At 41.3% G+C, this 17,750-nt stretch overlaps 1 protein-coding gene across 3 annotated transcripts in view; it reads right to left on the minus strand.

Annotated features, from left to right (window-relative positions):
* The window catches only part of ADAMTS3 (ADAM metallopeptidase with thrombospondin type 1 motif 3), a 265,978-nt gene extending 248,657 nt beyond the window's left edge, over positions 1–17,321 (minus strand). For 2 of the 3 annotated variants that reach the window (XM_087434422.1, XM_004419160.2), the window contains exons 1-2: positions 16,615–17,321; positions 15,276–15,303 (exon numbers count right to left, since the gene is read on the minus strand). In XM_087434422.1, the coding sequence (XP_087290548.1) occupies positions 15,276–15,303; positions 16,615–16,683 (97 nt within the window). In that variant the 5' untranslated portion in view covers positions 16,684–17,321. Of the gene's footprint in view, positions 1–15,275; positions 15,304–15,769; positions 15,950–16,614 lie in introns of those variants that run through there. The other variant, XM_087434423.1, reaches the window with a different exon arrangement.
* Positions 17,322–17,750: the final 429 nt, after the last annotated feature.

Raw genomic sequence — 17,750 nt, forward strand, 5'->3', positions numbered from 1 at the left:
CCAGTGGGAATTAAGGTAACCAAGGGAAAAGATGTACTCACTTAGTAACCCCTCAGGCTACTGTCCCCCTGGACGGTAGTTAATAGAACTGACAAAGGAGCTACCCAGTCACAGCCATTTCTTAGCAGAATAAATACTGAGCACTATGCTTTGTGCCCGAGAATATACCATTTCTAATTCTCACAACAATTACAGTAGGTAGGTATTATAATCCCTAGTTTATAAATGAGAAAGTAGGCCTAGAAGGCCTGACACATAGCAAGCAAGGAGCCAAAGGAAAATTTCAATTCTGATCATTTTGACGCTAAAGACCATGTTCCTATGCTCTTAGTCACTTCAGAATAGATGGAACATCTTGCTGTCAATTTCTAATTTAAGATCTGACTTATAAAGGAAAAGTGCCACAAGAATAATGACGTTCTGCCTACCCGCAGCCAGCCAACCAATTTTTCCTCTGTGTAGCTTCAAAATTTTTTGTAAAAAGGCTCTTAAATTCCTGGTCTTTGGGAGAAAAAAGAAAGGTGGTAGGTAAAGCTCAAAGCTATCAAAAGTATTTAATCTCAGATTACAATCACATAAGCAAACTAAATTATATCCAATGTTAATTTACTGCATTCAGAAATTACACATTTCACAAGTCCAAATACTTCCACAAAGCAATAGAGCCCATGGTCAAGGAATGAACTACACTGTCAGAAAGCAGCAAGTTAAAAGTCAACACATGAAGCTGAACAAGTTCTTTATTTTATCTTAGGCTCAAGTTTCCTCAATTGTTAACTGGAGGTTAGTAACAGTTCCGATTTCATAGGTTTGGTGAGAGGTTTAAATGAGATTATGCAGAGAATTCAGTAAATATTAGCTATTTTGACTTAAATGTAACTTAGCTACTCATTAAAATAGTGCGCACATGCAATTTTAAAACGTGAAGCTATACAATTGTCAGCTGAGATGGCTGAAGGGCCACAGCAATAGGTATTGTAAAGGTTTTTGTGGGCCATAAATTCCACAAGTACAGTGGGCTGGGGCCACTGTAAAGCCACACTATGGTCACTAATTACCCCAGCACGACTCAGATGCAGTGAATTTTCCACAACCCACTGGCGTCTGTGCACACATGGTCCACCTCCCTCCTGGTCGTACGGATGAACTGTCTGCAATCCTACCTACGAGCAAACCTTTCACTGTGTACCATAGTCTAATCCCCCTTGCCTTTGCAAGAACAGTTTTAGCAATCGTCCTCTCTCTCTTTCCTCATTAATTTTCCCCACATCACTGGGGCATTCCTATCAGCAAATAAATAAACTGCCATATTTCCCATCTTTAACAAAAAACCTTCTTGAAGCCACATCTGCCTCTAGCTAATCCCCCATTACTTCACTCCCCTTTATAGCAAAACACTTCAAAAGACTGACTATATTAAATGTCTGCAATTCCTGTCTTCCCATTCTTATTCCTTCTCGAACCCACTCCAATCAGGCCCTTGTCAAGGTCACTACTAACCCAATGTTGCTGAAACCAATGGCCAAGACTCCATCTTCTTACTTGCCCTATCCGCAGCATCTGACCCAGCTTATTTCTCTGTCCTTACTGAAATGCTTTCTTTATTTAGTTTCCAGGAAACCATTCTCTTCTGGTTCTCCTTTTTCCTCATTGGTATTCCCTTCTCATTCTCCCCCTTCACGTCCCTTTACTCCCATGACTGTGTACACTGCAGTGCTGTAGGACCTAGGCCACTGCCTCTTCTCTTGTGCATCTACCCTCTCTAGCCTGGTGAGCTCATCCTGTCTTGTGACTTTGAATGCCTTCACAATCATATATCTCTAGCTCAGGCTTCATCTGTGAGCTCTTCTTTTGTCAATTTAATTGCCTACGGATCCTCTCCATGTGAATATTCACTAGGCATCTCAACTTGACATTTCCAAAAGTAAACTTCCTATCTTCCTGCCCCCAAATCTGCTTCTCCTGGCCCACGTCAGTAAATGGCAACTCTATCCTTCCAGTTAGACCAAAAACTTGACTAAACTATCCTTAATTCTTCTCATACCACGCACCAAATCTTTTAACAAATTCTATTGACTCTACCCTCAAAATATCTCGAGACTCTGACCACTGCTCACCACCTCCCCTTGCTACTACACTAGTCCAAATCACTACCGTCTCAATTTTAAATGAGCCTGCTAACCATCCTCCTTGCTTCTGCTCTTCTCTCAAGGTTATAGGTTGTAGGTTATCCTCAAAGGTTACCCTCAAAACGGAGCCAGAGTAATTAAAGCAGCAGATCATGTGACTCTTCTTCTCAAAACCCATTCCACTCAGAGTAAAGTGGCTCACAAGGTCCTACAGCCTGGCACTGGGCATTTTCACAACGCAAGGTCATTGAGTTTGCTGTTTCCTCTGCCAAAGTGTCTTCCCCCCAGACAGCCACATGGCTCACCCCTCAATTCCTTCAAGTCTTTGCTTAAATGTAACCCTCCCAGTGAGCTCTGTCCTGACCACCAGTAACCATCTCATCACTCTCCATCTCCCTTCACATTTTACATTTCTCCACAAGACTTATCACCATCTCACATCCTATACATTTTACCTATTCTTTACTCGTTTACTGTTTTTTTAATACCTACTAGCATATAAGCTTCATGAGGGCAGGGATTTTTATCTGTTCTCGTCACTTGTTCCCCAGTACCTAAAACAGACCCTGAAGTCACTCAATAAATATCTGTGAATGAATGGACGAATGAGAGCAGTTTGAGCCTGAGGGGGTATCTAAAATTATAATGCATCCTCTTTTCCCCAAACAGTAATTTACTACCAAGCAATCAATGATAGCAAACCACACAAGTTGTCATATACCTCTATAGCCAGAATTCTGCTTGCAACGGTTGTATATATTTCTCATAATTCCTACTGGCCTATAAATCAAACATTTCATAGTATCTAGGACCTACTTTTTAAGCTACTAAGAACAACAACAACAAAAAGGATCTAATCATTAAAACAGAACTCCTGGAATGCAGACAGAGCCCCTCATACTTAGCAGCAGGCAGCAGGAAATTAGCCCCTGCTCTGCAATCCCTTTGGATATTCACAGAATTATAACTATACAGGTCAAAAATTAAAAAGACCTTCAAAAGTCATCTAATCCTTACCTCTTTGTTACAATTAAGACACCTCAAGTAGCTGATGTTATTTTTTCTTAAGTTAGAGGTGAAGTGCCTTTAACCGGCTCCTGCTCTCTGTGAGCAGAGATTTTTCTCTGAGTATTCCACTCACCCAGCATTGCCTCACCCTTCCCCCAGTGAAGAAGAGTGATGTCTGTGATTGGTAAGTCTAGGAAAAAAAAGAAATTTGCAAAGCTCAGCACCTCCCTCATCATTCTTCTTCTTGGGAATGTTCCTGATAAAGGAGCACATGTTCTCCTCCACTTCACCAGGAGCGCCTGCCCAGGCGGCCCTACCCCTGCCCAGTGGGGCCCGACACACACCGGATGGGGTGCACTGCCAGCCCGCACACTGCCTCTCAGAGTGACAGCCACGTGCGCCACCCTCTTTTGTAAAAGATATCTTTACTACGTCTTTAGATTTGCTATTTCCCAACTTGTTCAAAACCCAGGCAGGTAAGAGACGTATGTTTTTATTCAGGATCTCCTCAAAAACTTGAACTACCTCTAAGGAAAAGTATTGGCACACATCCGCTGGCAGTCTAATTATAACACTAACAATTCTCCTTGTCAGGGAATTCTCACATATCTAAATTCCTCATTCTAGAGTTTAACTCAATGCCTTTCTCCTCCTTGTGCTGCATGAAACAAACACATTCTTGTGTCAATGTGCATGTGTGTATTGTGATATGTGCATACATCTGTACACATACACACACACATATATTGCACACAACCTAGAGCAAAGAATTTGAGGAGACTGTGTTCTACATTTCCATATACTTAAAGACCTTTGAGCTAGTCAGACTTTCTGTTTTAATGTCAACCATGTTAGACTTTTATAACAGTTTCCAAACTTCAATCATTTCTGAGGCGTTGGACCCTTTTACACTTGTCTGTGTTTTTAGGATGATACTTACACTTAATATGCCCTCAGTAAATACAGGTTAAAAGAAAAAATGTTCCCTCAAACTGAAGCCTGAACGCGTCAGTTCTCTGCTGAAAATAATGTCTCTCTCTTCACTCTTAAAATATCCAAACCAAACTTCTCATTTTCACCTGAAGATTCAGCTTGCCTTCCTGACTTCACTATTCCTGTTCACGATATGCTGACTCTCCCAAACCTCCAGACTAGAAAATTGACTTCACTTCAACTTTTCCTCTACTTAATATCATTCAAGTCCTACTGATTTCTCCTTAGAAATTTCTCTGAAACTAATCCCCTTTCTTCTAATCACCTTCAAGTCCTCAGCTCCTCACAGTGAAAGGTTGCAGGTGCCAAGCCCAAACTCCTCACTACCAAATACTGTATAGATTGTACCAAAATATTCTCTAAACTACTTCCAGGAAAACTGTTCTAAAATCTCACATTTAAAATGCCTGGGTTCACCATTTACTCCCTTTGCGATTTGGGTCACTTAAGACCTTTTACATCAGTACTCAACTGTAAAAGTGAAGGTAATTGTATTTAATTCATAGACTTGTAAAAATTAAATGGTGTCATCCAAAGTGCTTAGCACACTCTCTGGCACGTAGGAAGTGCTCAGTCAATGTCAGATATGGATATTACTATGTTATTTTCTCTGAATAGTTTCATTGGCTCATCATTACTTCAGGATAAAATAGATGTAGAAAATTGATATCTTTTGTCCATGTGAAACCCGAAAACTGCTGGAAGGACCATCTACTAATCAAATCTTCTCACTTCACAAGTAAGAAACTGAAACTCAGAAATTAGGAAACTTAACCCAAATCAAAATTTAACTCTGTCATTTAAGGCCCTCTGGGTTCTGTCCCAAATTTCTTTTCGACACCACATTAGCCTCTCGAAATGTTCTAATGCGCTCATTAGACCCAGCTTCCTCACACTTGCCTTTTAAGCCCCTCTCTGCTGTGTCACCCAACGGAAAAGGCTGCTTTCTCTCCATCTATGCAAATCCAACACGGCCCCTCACAGCCTATCTCAAGCCCCATCTTTTCCAAGAAACTTTCCTGCTATCTTTTCCAGAGTACATACTTCTCGCTCTAAGCTTCCTAGCTCTCACGGTCATGCACTGTCTATCAAAGTGATAAAAATCTCTTTGCGAGAAAAGTCATATGTTTATGTCTTGTCCTTTCAGAGATTTTAAGCTCTTTAGGGCAGAGGTGTGGTATCTTGACTGTGTCCAAATGTCCCCAGTGTACATTAGTCTTTGGGGAAAAAAAAAATATCAATGGCTATTTTGGGAAGAGGGGATTCTTGGGAGGGAGTGTTCTCCCAGCAAGACACAGTGGCCTATGCTTTGGGATCATCTTAACTCCTTCCTGCTTTCAGCCACATATGCTCACAACTGAGGACAGGCAGCTTGGTATTCTTCTAAGTATGTTATAGAATGCTACTAGATGTCCCTAGCACATTACAAAGATCACACGATGGAAGAATAAGAGAACAAAAGCCGTCAGTGGTACAATCAACATTGCTAGGACCTGGAATGACTACAGGACAAAGCTCCCAAATATCACAGCAATTTGTAGCTAATCAAATTAAGACCAAAGCTACCCCAGGCACACAATATTGGGGTACTTGTGACTGACGCAATGTGGCTCTAGTTCTCAAGCGAGGAAGGGAGTAGGGTATGATGGTTGGGTACAAAATGTCTGGAGTCAGAAGGCACTGCGTTTGAATTCTGGTCTCAAGCTGATGTGCTCTTTGGCATCCTGCAAGTAAACTGTGAAAATTAAGGCTCAGAGAGATTATCTGTCAAGTAGGGATAATAATGGGGACCAAATGAGGTAAGGCACATAAAGGGCTTGTCCATTGATTAGATTGCAATAAATGAAGAATTAGCTGATGTTACTGTCGTCGTCACCATCATCATCTACTAGAGCTGGAGAGGACGGAAGTCAGTTTCAGATTCCTTCCACGTCCCAGCACCCCTCAGGCCTCCCCCCAACTCCATTCTCTCCCCACTCTAGTGTTTCTGATATGGGTAAAAGGGATCTTAAGCTCCATGTCAACAGAGGGCCTGAAGTCCAGGCTGGCTGTTAACAACTCATGCTCTATTACCCAACCTAGACACTGGGATTCTCTCCCAAGAATTGGCTGATGACTATAAAGAGGCGGTTCACAGAGGCAATTTCCTTTATCAGGTATAAATTCTCAGAATGCAACAATCTGGCCACAAGAATGAAATCGAGTAAGCGTTTTCAAGATCTGCTAAAGAAGCAGCTCCAACAAAAACATTTCCAAATCCTGAGCTGAGGGTAAGAGAATGACTTTCATCAGAAATGAGAGGAGCCAGCTGCTCCAGGAAAGATGTGAGTGGGGTGAAGAGTGGATGTTCAAGAGGACGCCACACGGCAAGGGCCTTACCAAGGCTGTAAACACTACCAGAGAAGGGGGCACATCTCTCAGAGGCAATTAAAAATTGTGACACATGCTGAAATTCTGAACGCAGCCAAATTCTTTTTTCCTCACTTCATCTCCTCTAGGCTCTTATCACCACAAGGCAGAGAAACTCTTTGATGTCTTTTATTCACTATGATGACTATTTTCATAGTCAAGGATTTTTCATCAAAGCTATTTGAGAAAAAAAAGATGTTTTTTTTTAACTCATTAAGAAAGAACAAATAGTTGTGAACTTAAGAATTCTTCTCATTTTTTTGAATCTGGCTTTTTCATAAATATTTGTTGCAATTGCACAATGTTTATGTCCAAGAGAGTCATTTAGGAAAGAACAGCACATTCTTTAGTGTTCCAGAACATGAAATCAGGTAAGAGAAGACCTTTCAAGAAAAGAAAAAGCATGAAGAAAAATGTTTTAAAGAAAAACATCCAAGTATTTTGTTTCCTACATCTTATAATGATCAAATAATCAATAACAGGATAACAAGTAGAGGAAATTTTTTTTTTAACTGAGGCCCAAATGCCAAAATTTTAACATTCCAATCTCAGCTTTTAAAGAAGCACTTCTACTGGTTATATTTCTCATCACTGGAAGCTTTACAGACTCGAGTGCTACATTAGGCATTCTAAAAATTAATATTTCTCATACGTCTTACAATTTTTTGATGGATAATACTTTTAAAAACTAATCTTGAGTCTAGAATTTAAAGCCAGGAAAATTAGCATTTGTCCCCAGGGCCAAAGGCTGGGGAAAATATGACAGATAAGAAATGTGGACAGCATTTTTAAAGGTTTTCACTGAAACTTTACTTACGATAATTATATTTTCCAAATCTAAAATAATCTGGCTCACAATTTGACAAAAGTATGAGAAACTGGGACAGTCCACTAGGCCACTGTATTGGTTTCCTATTGCTTCTGTAACAAATTGCCACAAACTTGGCAACTTAAAACAACATGAATTTATTATCCTACTGTTCTGGAGGTCAAAAGTCTGAAATAGGTCGCACGGGGCTAAAATCAAGGTGTCAGCAGGGCCGAATTTCTTCTGGAAGCTCCAGGAGTGATCTGTTTCCTTGTCTTTTTTGACTTCCAGAGGCCACCTGCATTCCCTGGCTCGTGGTTCCCTTCCTCCATCTTCAAAGCCAGCAACATTGGACCAAGTCTTTCCTATGCTGCCATTTCTCTAGTTCTCTTTTCTTCACCTCCTTCTTCCATTTATAAGGACTCCCCCCTGGATAATCCAGGGTAATCTCCCTATTTTAAGGTCAACTGATTAGCAACCTTAATTCCATCTGCAAATTTGATTCCTCTCTGCCATGTAACACAACATATTCACAGTACTAGGGATTCAGACGTAGACGTCTTTGGGGGGCCATTATTCTGCCTACCACAGCCACCATTTCCCATGCAGTGTGCCAAGAAGCCCTCACGGCTGTGGCATTATTGTACATGTGTGCCTCCCAGCCTCCATCCTTCTTTTATATTTAACTGCACCCCAACTTCCCCTCAGGTTAACCATCCCACACTCCACTCTTAGTCCCTGTAAACCAAGGGTGAAATATCTCAATCCAGGCCAAACAGAGCACTGCATCCCCTGCCCATAGTGAACGGTTCAAGAATAAGTTTATGACTCAAGCTAGATAGCCAATAAGTGCCCTACCAGGAACTTTTCCTGGAGCTGTAAAAAAAAACAAATAACTGTTCTGTCTAGTGGGGTGAAAGGTAGAATGATAGCCTAGAGATGCCAGTGACAGTTTTTGCCAAAACTTGGGGAGCTACAATCTTATCCTGATAGGGAAATAAAGCCAACACAGAGAAAAAATGAGAAAGAGAGAAAGAAAGAGAGTGGGAAGTGGGGGACAGAGGGAAGGAGGAAGGGAAGGAATGAAGGACAGAGGGAGAGAGAGACTGATTCCTGACATTATTTGAACCCTAGATCTGGCTATACCTGACTTTGAGTACCTATGATCAATTTTGTTTTCCCTAACCAGTGTCAATTGGGTTCCTGTTATTTGCATCCAAAGGAGTCAGGATTAATACAAGAACTTTCTCTCAATGAGTGGAAAGAAGGAATTTCGATAAATAAGGTAAAGAAAGAATTGTGTCTGGTATACACAAAATATGGTTGGGGTGGAATCCATATGGAATAACTGTTTTTGCACGATTCCTTACTCAACTCCTCCCTCTAGTGCTATATTCCAATGACTTAAGCAACACTACTTTGAGATATCAACATGAAGATAATACATGAAAATAGAACTCTCAACGAGCTGTCACATGGTAAGCTGAGTGGTTGGATAGTTTACAAGTCCACAACACAGTAAATTAAGGTTCCTGGAAATTCATGGCGGCAGGCAGACCTATCAGAAATGTAGCAATTAGAATGAGGTGGTTCTCCTTGATTAAAAGTATTTTTAAAAAAGCACAAGACTAAGTCATACTAATAATAATACCTATTATTCTGGCTTGCTTACCATGTGCCAGCGTTTTATGAATCCTTTACAACTCTATGAAGTAAGCAGTAGCAGTAGTATATCTACGTTACATATTAAAAAAAGACACTTTGAGAGGTTAAGGTCATCACCTAGAAAGTGGTGAGGTCAGGATTTTAAACCACACAGTGAACAGAGTCTATGCCCCTGACCATTTGATGGAGGAAAAGTCATGAATATTAATAGGTCCTCTAGTGGATATGCTGCTTAGATTTTAGATTAAGGAATGGACGTTACATGTAAAAGAGAGAGGTTTTAACATATAAAATAGAGAGATCTCAAACTCATATGAATAATGATGTCAATCATTCTTTTTATTTTTATTTGTGTGCTTATATACATATAAAAATATATGTACTAAATATGATGAAAAATTGCAGGAAATGTGATTTAATCTCTAAGACCACAGTATTTGAAGATTCATATATTTAATCCTATTTTACTCTCTAAGTTTCTTAAATATTATTTTTATCAGTGACTTCAAGAACAAGATAGACTGCTTCACGCTGCTCACAATTTGGTCTAAATTCCATAAAGATTCATCATGCTGAATTTGTGGCAATAATTTTTTTAAATCAGAGATGGACATTTTACCACAAAATCTCTCCTAGGGATTTACGGTTAGTCAGCAAAGTCATGTAAACATATCAATTATACATGGGAACAGAGATTTCTAAGCTAGGAAACTCCTCCCACGCTTTACTATCCATTCTGAAGAATATACAACTTTCAAATTCTATTCTATGAGGTGGATGAATCCTCTCATAGTAGTAATAAATTTACAAAACATTTTTATAATATAACTTTTCACACTTTTGGGTACTTGATAACTAGAAAAATGATTAATTCATTGTATCTTTCAGAGATTGCATAACCAAATATTTAAAAATTATATTCAAATGTCAAGAAGAACAGAGCCAAAACTAATTTAAAATTAAAATTTTAAAAATCAACACTTTCCTATATTGCTAGTAGCTCAGGTTGTACAAACTTTTTCAAAAGCCATTTGTCAAAATGTATCATGCTAATTTGGTTTTACTCTGTAATCAACTTCCTGAGCTCCCTCCTAAAGTAGTAATTTGAAAAGCCGGCAATGATCTATATACAACACTGTGTGGCACATTCATTATCATGAGAAAATGGATACCATTAGGAAAATGTTACATAAATTAAGGTTTATTAGTATGATGGGATTAAAATGATGTTTACAAAGAGTTTGTAATGATATGGAAAATTACACTAAAATATTAAACAAAACAAAATCAAGTATACAAAAAAAACACAATCTGTGTATTAAAAGACAATAAAAATATGCTAAATTTTAATAACAGCTTGGTATTTGGGATGACTGGCAAAAATCCAGGGAATACAGAAAAATTAAAGATGACGATTATAATGGACACATATAAAACATCTATAATCAGAACAAAAACTGATTAATTAAAATGACTAATTCAAGGGGCCGGCCCAGTGGCATAGCAATTAAGTTCACGCACTCCACTTCGGCGGCCCGGGGTTCGCCAGTTCAGATCCTAGGGGCGGACCTATGCACGGCTCATCAAGCCATGCTGAGGAAGCGTCCCACATAGAAGAACTAGAAGGATGTACAACTGTGACATACAACTACCTACTGGGGTTTTGGGGAGAAAAAAGGAGGAAGACTGGCAACAGATGTTAGCTCAGGGCCAATCTTCCTCAAAAAAAAAAAAGAAGAAGAAGAAGAAGAATTCATAGCTTAGGAGTAAAAGCTGATCTCCATCAAAGAGACACTAAAGAGAAGGTTCCCAAAATTCTGATAATAGCAGTCATCTTTGAGGAAGCATCAGAGTCCCATCTAAGTCTTCATGGTCAATATATCCAGTCCAAGTGGTATAACCAAACTCTTCATATTGAAACTACTCCTGATGTTACCAGGCAATTTGTAATTGTCCCTAATGGATTTCCAATGTAATCTGGGTTAGCGACCCACAAGCAAAGAATGCTTAGAGATAATCATCCTGGAAGCAGAAGTGACGTTGGAGATTTCTTAACATTTCTCAGCAATATTATGATTATTTGGTACAATGGCAAGAGAAAACAGTGAAAGTATAGGGAAGAAATATTTCAGCTAAATAGCAATAAGTTGCTGGTGATAGATAACATGCTGCACTTAATAACATCTTCATGTAAGAAGCTTAAAGCATTTACCATTAATCATTATGATGCTTAGTGGGGGGGTGGGAGCTAAACCAGTGAAGTCAATGCATAATCTTCAGTTATGAGGAAGAATAACGGCTTCAGTAGCTAAAATTCTAGATTTTACAAAGAATTCCTTTAAACTTCCTTTAAATCACACTTTTTAGTATTGCTGCTGGCAAATTGGATTGATAGATTTTAATCTTAGCTTATCTCATTTCCCCTGATGCCAGCAACAGGGCAAATGATCCTAAATAGACTTTAGTGCAAAATCAGTGGGCATTCTAAACCTGCACATAATTCAATTCAATTTGCCAAATACTTATTAAGCACAAACAGAAAAGCATAAAAAACTGATAAGCCTAGGTCCCTGAGCTTTGCAGGGTGAAAAAAGGAGTCACAAGAAGGCTCGATAACATTGTATAATTAATTGTATAGCCATTGTCACCATCCTCATTTTCTTGGGGATCAGTTAAACCTGGAGATGGGCATAGAACAAGAATATTTAAGGAAATTCAGAACACAGTAAATCCCAATATGACAATACCCTACTTGGTAGATCTACGCGTGAATAACAAATATTTGAGGACGCATGAGGTACCAAGCTCTGTTTTATGTACTCAATACGGCAGTCATCAAAACAAAGTCTTTGCTCCCATGAAGTCTACATTAGTATAAATGCTTACTATATGCCAAGGACTGGGTAAAGTGACTCACACTACACCTTGAAAACCAAATAAATACCTGCAAATGATGAAAAATTATTTCTACGTAAACTGGATGTTTGAGAGGACACGATTAGCAACTTTATTTTGTTAAGACTGAAATGTAATAGAATTTGAAACCTGGAAACAGAAATAGGGCAGAGAAAGATGGATATGCCCCAATTCCAAGAGAGCAGGTGGGGAAGGAAAGACAGCTTGACATCAAAGCCTCACAATGCCTTTTCCTCTAATGATACCCGGACAATCTCAAAGTAGTGGTGGCTTATGAAACAAAAGGACTCAGAGAATTCTTTTTCAGATTCTCCAATTCCTACAAAACAATGAGTATTTCCTAAGCCATATGTGTCACAGAGCAAACCTCCTTACCCAATCATGCCAGCCAGTCAGTTGCCCACAATTACCCTAGGCATTCTACCAAGACCATATTCTGAGTCAGAAATGAAAGAGCTTCCTGATATGCCACAGAAGTATGTTAATGGTCTCATGAAACACACTGACACGTATAAACACAGTGCATACACATTCACACACGCACCTATATGAATATATGTATGTGTACATGCATGTGCATATATGTGAGTATATGTATGGGTGTAGTTATGTATGGGTGTATATACAGGTGTAGACAAGTAAGTAAGTAGATAGTTCCTCTCTAGTTGACAAAGGAACAGAGAACTAGATCACAGTTCAAAACCTATTTGCCCATTTTCTCTAGAGTGAATCGTACTTTCCCACATACCAACAGGGCATTTTTCCACTGGGTGGAGAGAGAAGGAAAGAAGCAATATCCCATATGACACACTCTATAGCTGATATTTCTATACATATTCTAACGTGCTCCTATCACAAACTGCCTTTTCCCTAACTAAATAAAAGCCTTCCTAGTCTAGAAGGTCGAAGCACATCAGATATATATTTTTTTAATTGATTTCCTAAGCCATTTACTAAAAAGTACATATTGTGTGATTTTATTTATAAAAAACATTAAAAAACTGGCAAAATGAATCCATCCTGCTAGAAGTCAAGACAGTGGTTACCCTGTGCAGGGATGGTACTAGGAAGGTGGCACAAGTGCTCGGAATGTTCTACTTGCTGATCCAGGTGCTGGTTACACTGGAGTGTTCCCTTCATGCAGAATCAGCAAGGTGTACACTTATACGCACCATCCTGCATATATATCGTATTTCAATAGAAAGTATTTTTTTAAATTTGGCTTCCTAATAATTTGTGGTTTGTCACTAATTTGTATTTAACTCTTCCTGAGACATTAAATTACCCAGAAATCATTCAGAAGCACGGAATTTTCTCTAGCCAATTTGAAGACCAATAAATACAAATTACTTAATTCTGCAAACCTTATTAGTCTTTCCTAATTGTATCACTGATCAAATGGCACCTCTAGGCAGTTATACAAAACCACTTTCAAATCAATCATCGGAAAAAAATTACTTAATTATATGTAGAGGAGTACATTTTATCAAACCTCCAAGTTAGCAATCCCTTTACACATGGGAACATGGGAGAGAAACCTCACTGCTGTACATAAGATTTCTTTAAATATACTTTTAAATCCTTCATAAGAGCTACATAAATGATTATAACCCAAGGCAAATGAAAACTATACTTTTGCTATCAGAAGACCCATAAGTCAAATCTATTTTTATCTTTATTTTTTCTCTTCATTCAACTTGAAAATGGTAAATAAAAATGATAATAATAAAAGAGAGAAATCCCATAGAGCAGAGGAGCTTGGGAGCAAGTAAATCTCCAGCAATATAACTTAAGAGGGCCCCGCCCTCCTCTCTTCCACATGGCTGCTCATCTCCCTCCTACCAACTGAAGCACACCTATACTACTTTCTCCCCTGCAGAAAAGGGCTCCCAAAGGAACGACAGTAGCAAAAGGACTGGACCAAAGTCTAACCAGGGCCTCTTACAGGAGTGCATGCTGATTCTATCTAAAAATTTAATCAAAGCAACATATTTTATTCCTTTGGTAGAATGGGTAATCTTAAAACAGCTTCTTAATTTACATATTGAAAAGTTGAGATGTTTAATCAAATGTTTAAGTAATAAAAAGTAAGACAGCTTTCTTTTCCCTACTTGTTTGAGGAGTGGTTAAAAAAATCCTTCTTTAAAAAAATATATATTGATGGCAGAATGCTATCAACTACAAATGACAAATGTCTCTTCAGAGACACTAGATGTTTAAAGCACTTCTCAGTCACTCTCCTCCCCTCTGTCCAGCTCTTACTACTACGGAGGGCTGACCTTGGGGAAGAGTTCCAACAATGCTAAGCACTGACTAGGAGCATTCTGACACATGCTGCTATACAGCTACAGACAGACACCTCTGGGCCTGGATCTAGTTTTCAAGTATGGAACCCTCCCCACCCCAGCTCTCCACTATGCACTATAGCAGGTAGCTCTGTAACCTCTCAAGCTTCATTTTCTTCAAATCTAAAATAGGCATAATCGTACCCCTACCTTACAGTGTGAGAATTAGGTGACAGAACGCACATACAGCAATTAACACTGTGCATGGCGCAGAGGGCATGCGCAATGACTTGGAACTATGTCTGCAGTAATAAAAACTTTTCGTCTAAAAGATAACTTTACAATATCACTTGACAAATACAGAATTTATAGAGACTAATACTCTGCCAAAAAGAAAAACTGTCTTTTAAAGTAACCCAAGTTAAATGTGTATAAAAAGACTTTGAATGGAGCCTGGCTTCTTGCCAGATGACTTTCAGTCTCTTAATTCAGAACAGATATATTATTATAAACAGCTTCAAAAAAGACCATGGACTTTGGAGTGACCTGTTACAAGTCACACTCTCTGAGCCTCAGTCTCCTCATCCATAAAATGGGAATAATTCCCACATCAGCAGGTAATACTGAGGTTTTTAGATGTTATTTGCAAAAGGCCTTATAGTATTTGCACATTAGTAGATAATTATTAGAAAGCAGATGGACTAAGAGAAGTCATCAGAGGGTTTATTGAAAGCTGGAAAATTTTTAAGAGAAAAATTTCCATCCTCTGTACTTCATTTTTCCCTTCTTTGTAGCATTCTTACACTTTGCCTTCTGTTCTAAAGACAGTAATGAATTGATGCTTGAAAAGTCCAACAGCAGAATTTTTACATCACTATAACTCAGCCTGAGGAAAGTGGGTGTCTTCACCAGAAACAGGAAGAGAAAAATAGAAATATTCCTGGACTACAAATTATTTTTTTAACCACCAATGGGAGAAATTTCAGAAACAATATTTTGCTTAGCTTACTTCATTCCCTACTTTCTACTAAGATAAGAGTGACATCTGAGAACAAGGCTTACCTATTTGCACCATTTCTTCATTACCAGCCTGGAAAGGAGGGGGAAAAGTAAGAAAAAGAAACAGTTACTGGGTTTCATCTTATCACCTTGTGCGTTTTATTTCTACCACTAATGCTTTTCAGGAGTTGGCTAATCAGGAAATGCTGGAGACCGGGATTGGTGCCTAAAGGCTGCACCTTGGTTTGTAGAAGGTTCTTGTGACAGGAGCAGGAGCCAATTCAATAATAATTCGGGGCAGGGAGTTGTTTGCCCTTTTTAATTTTAATTTAACATTTATGAAGCCAGCAAAAATAAATACTGACATTCAATATTCTTTTCCCAAAACTCCAGATACTGGGTCAGGATTAGAAAAGAAAGTCTGTATTTATACGTGCAAAAAGAAGCCTACAAGGGGGCCTGATTTATCAGATTTGAGGTCAAGAATCAACTAGACAATTCTCTACTTTTCACCCTATGGTCAGACCAGGCAGACCAGAGAAGCTACAAAAACTCACAGAGAAATTCTGTGCCCAAAGTCCCACGGGCCCTGTGCTGATGTGATTTACTACAAACGGCTCGGCTCGTCCCGCTGAGCCTTCTCAAGGACTCTTCTCAGAGCATCGGGCTTCACCTTGAGTCTCCAAAGGGTGGGGGCTGGGCCGAAAAGAAACAGAGCTGCACTCAACTTCGCTTTTAAAAGAGGAGGAGTTGTGCAGAGGGGGAGGGGAGAAAAGCGGCCGGCGCCTCCAGCTTCTGCCCAGGAAAATGCAGGGCAGGAAACGTCCCCAACCCCCCTCCCCAACTGTCAAACCCCAGCCCGGCCGCGGTCCTCCCAGGACACGTGTCTACTGGATGGCTCCCTGTTCGGCCCAAGGACTTCCTGAAACCCCCGCCTCCGGCTGCCCGAAAAAGCTGTGAGTCAGTGAGGAGGAGAGAAAGCCCCGCGAACCCGACTCCGGCTGCAGCATCCGGAGCACCGGGATCCTGGACCCAGCGTCCAGGACTTCATTCAAGCGCCCAGACCGCCCTCCGGAAAGGGGAACCCCAGACGGCCCGGCGAGGATGCGAATTGGCTGCAGTTTGTCACCAGGAATTGTTACGAATGCCGCAAAGTGGTGAAGCCCTAGGTGTGACAAGCCGGGGCTCCCGGAGTGGGAGTCCAAACCTCCGGTGCAATGCAACCGCCCACCCCCAAAAGCCCCGCACGCTGCGCCCATCCCTCAAAACACCGTTCCTGAATGCACAAGATAACAGGGAAGGGTGGGAGGGGGAGAAGGGAAGAAAGGAGAAGAAGGAGGGGAGGAACTGTTTCGGGAAAAGGTTGGGTTTGAGTTTTTTATTGTTATTATTTTCCACTTACTTGTCCATCAGCTGAAGTCCTAACCTCTACCAGAGCGGCTGCTATCAACCAAAGTGACAGGAGAACCATCACGAGTCGAGTTCACTTTTCAACTACTGGGCAAAGCAAATGCCCAGAGCAAACCCCCCCAAAATAAGTTTCTTAAAAAAAAAAAAATTAAAAAAGGAAAAAATGCAGAATAAAAAAAAACCTGATCTTCTGTGCTTTGCTTCAATGAAAATGAAATCTGAGCTCTGAGACTGGCCCCCTCTGCTCTGCAGTTCTTTCCACTTCACCTTCTCACCCCGTCCTCCCAAACAGAGTGTGCAGGAGCGAGAAGGTGCTGCGAGCCGGGCACGGGCTGCGCCGGGAGAGGGGGAAGGGACGAGGGGCTTCCAACTATCTCTGCCCAAAGCGGCTTTTTCTAGGCTTTTCGAGCACCATTGGTCTCTAAGGTTAGCGCTGAGAATGCTTGGGTTCCCTGGAGCACAGCAGGGGGAAGTATTAGCGAGAGAGACGAGCGAGCGGGAGCGGGAGAAAGAGGCAGGGAGAGGGCGACTCCGCGGCTCACACAGAGGTGGGGGCGGGAGGAGCCGAAGGGGAGGAGGAGGAGGAGGCAGGCGGAGGAGGTGGGAGGAGTGGGCCGCTCGCCGGCTCCTGTTGCTCGCAGAGCGGCCGTCTGCTCGCTGCCCGGCGACCCGCGGGGCGCTAATAAGGCGGCCGGAGCCCCCCGAGCGGCCCCTCCCGCGCGGCGCCCACGTCACGCGGGGCCGGGGCCCGCGCCCCCTGCGCCCGCCCGGGAGGCCCGAGCGGGCGCGGCCGGCGCGGGAGGACGAGGAGGAGTGGGGAGGAGTGGGGAGGCTCGAGCAGGCGGCCGGCCCCGGGCAAGGTCAGGGTTTGAAAGCGCGCGGGGGCTGGTGTGGCCCGGGCTCGACCCTCCCCCCGGGATCCTCTCCCTCCCCGCGAGGCAGGCGGGGGAGGCGGCGGTCCAGGGGAGCCACCAGGGGAGCGCCAGTCCGGACTGGCGGGATGGGCGTTGAGTTAATTATAGGAAGGAGGAGGGTCCAAGCGCCGGTCCTGGGCTTTAGGAAATTCACCTTCTCCAACCTCCACTGTTCTCCCAGCCGGCAGAAGTCTGCCCCGGAGAGAACCCCTGG

This window comes from Ceratotherium simum, chromosome 8 (assembly GCF_057802395.1).
Source record: "Ceratotherium simum simum isolate JZ-2026a chromosome 8, ASM5780239v1, whole genome shotgun sequence".
In the NCBI taxonomy this organism is placed as follows: Eukaryota; Metazoa; Chordata; class Mammalia; order Perissodactyla; family Rhinocerotidae; genus Ceratotherium; species Ceratotherium simum.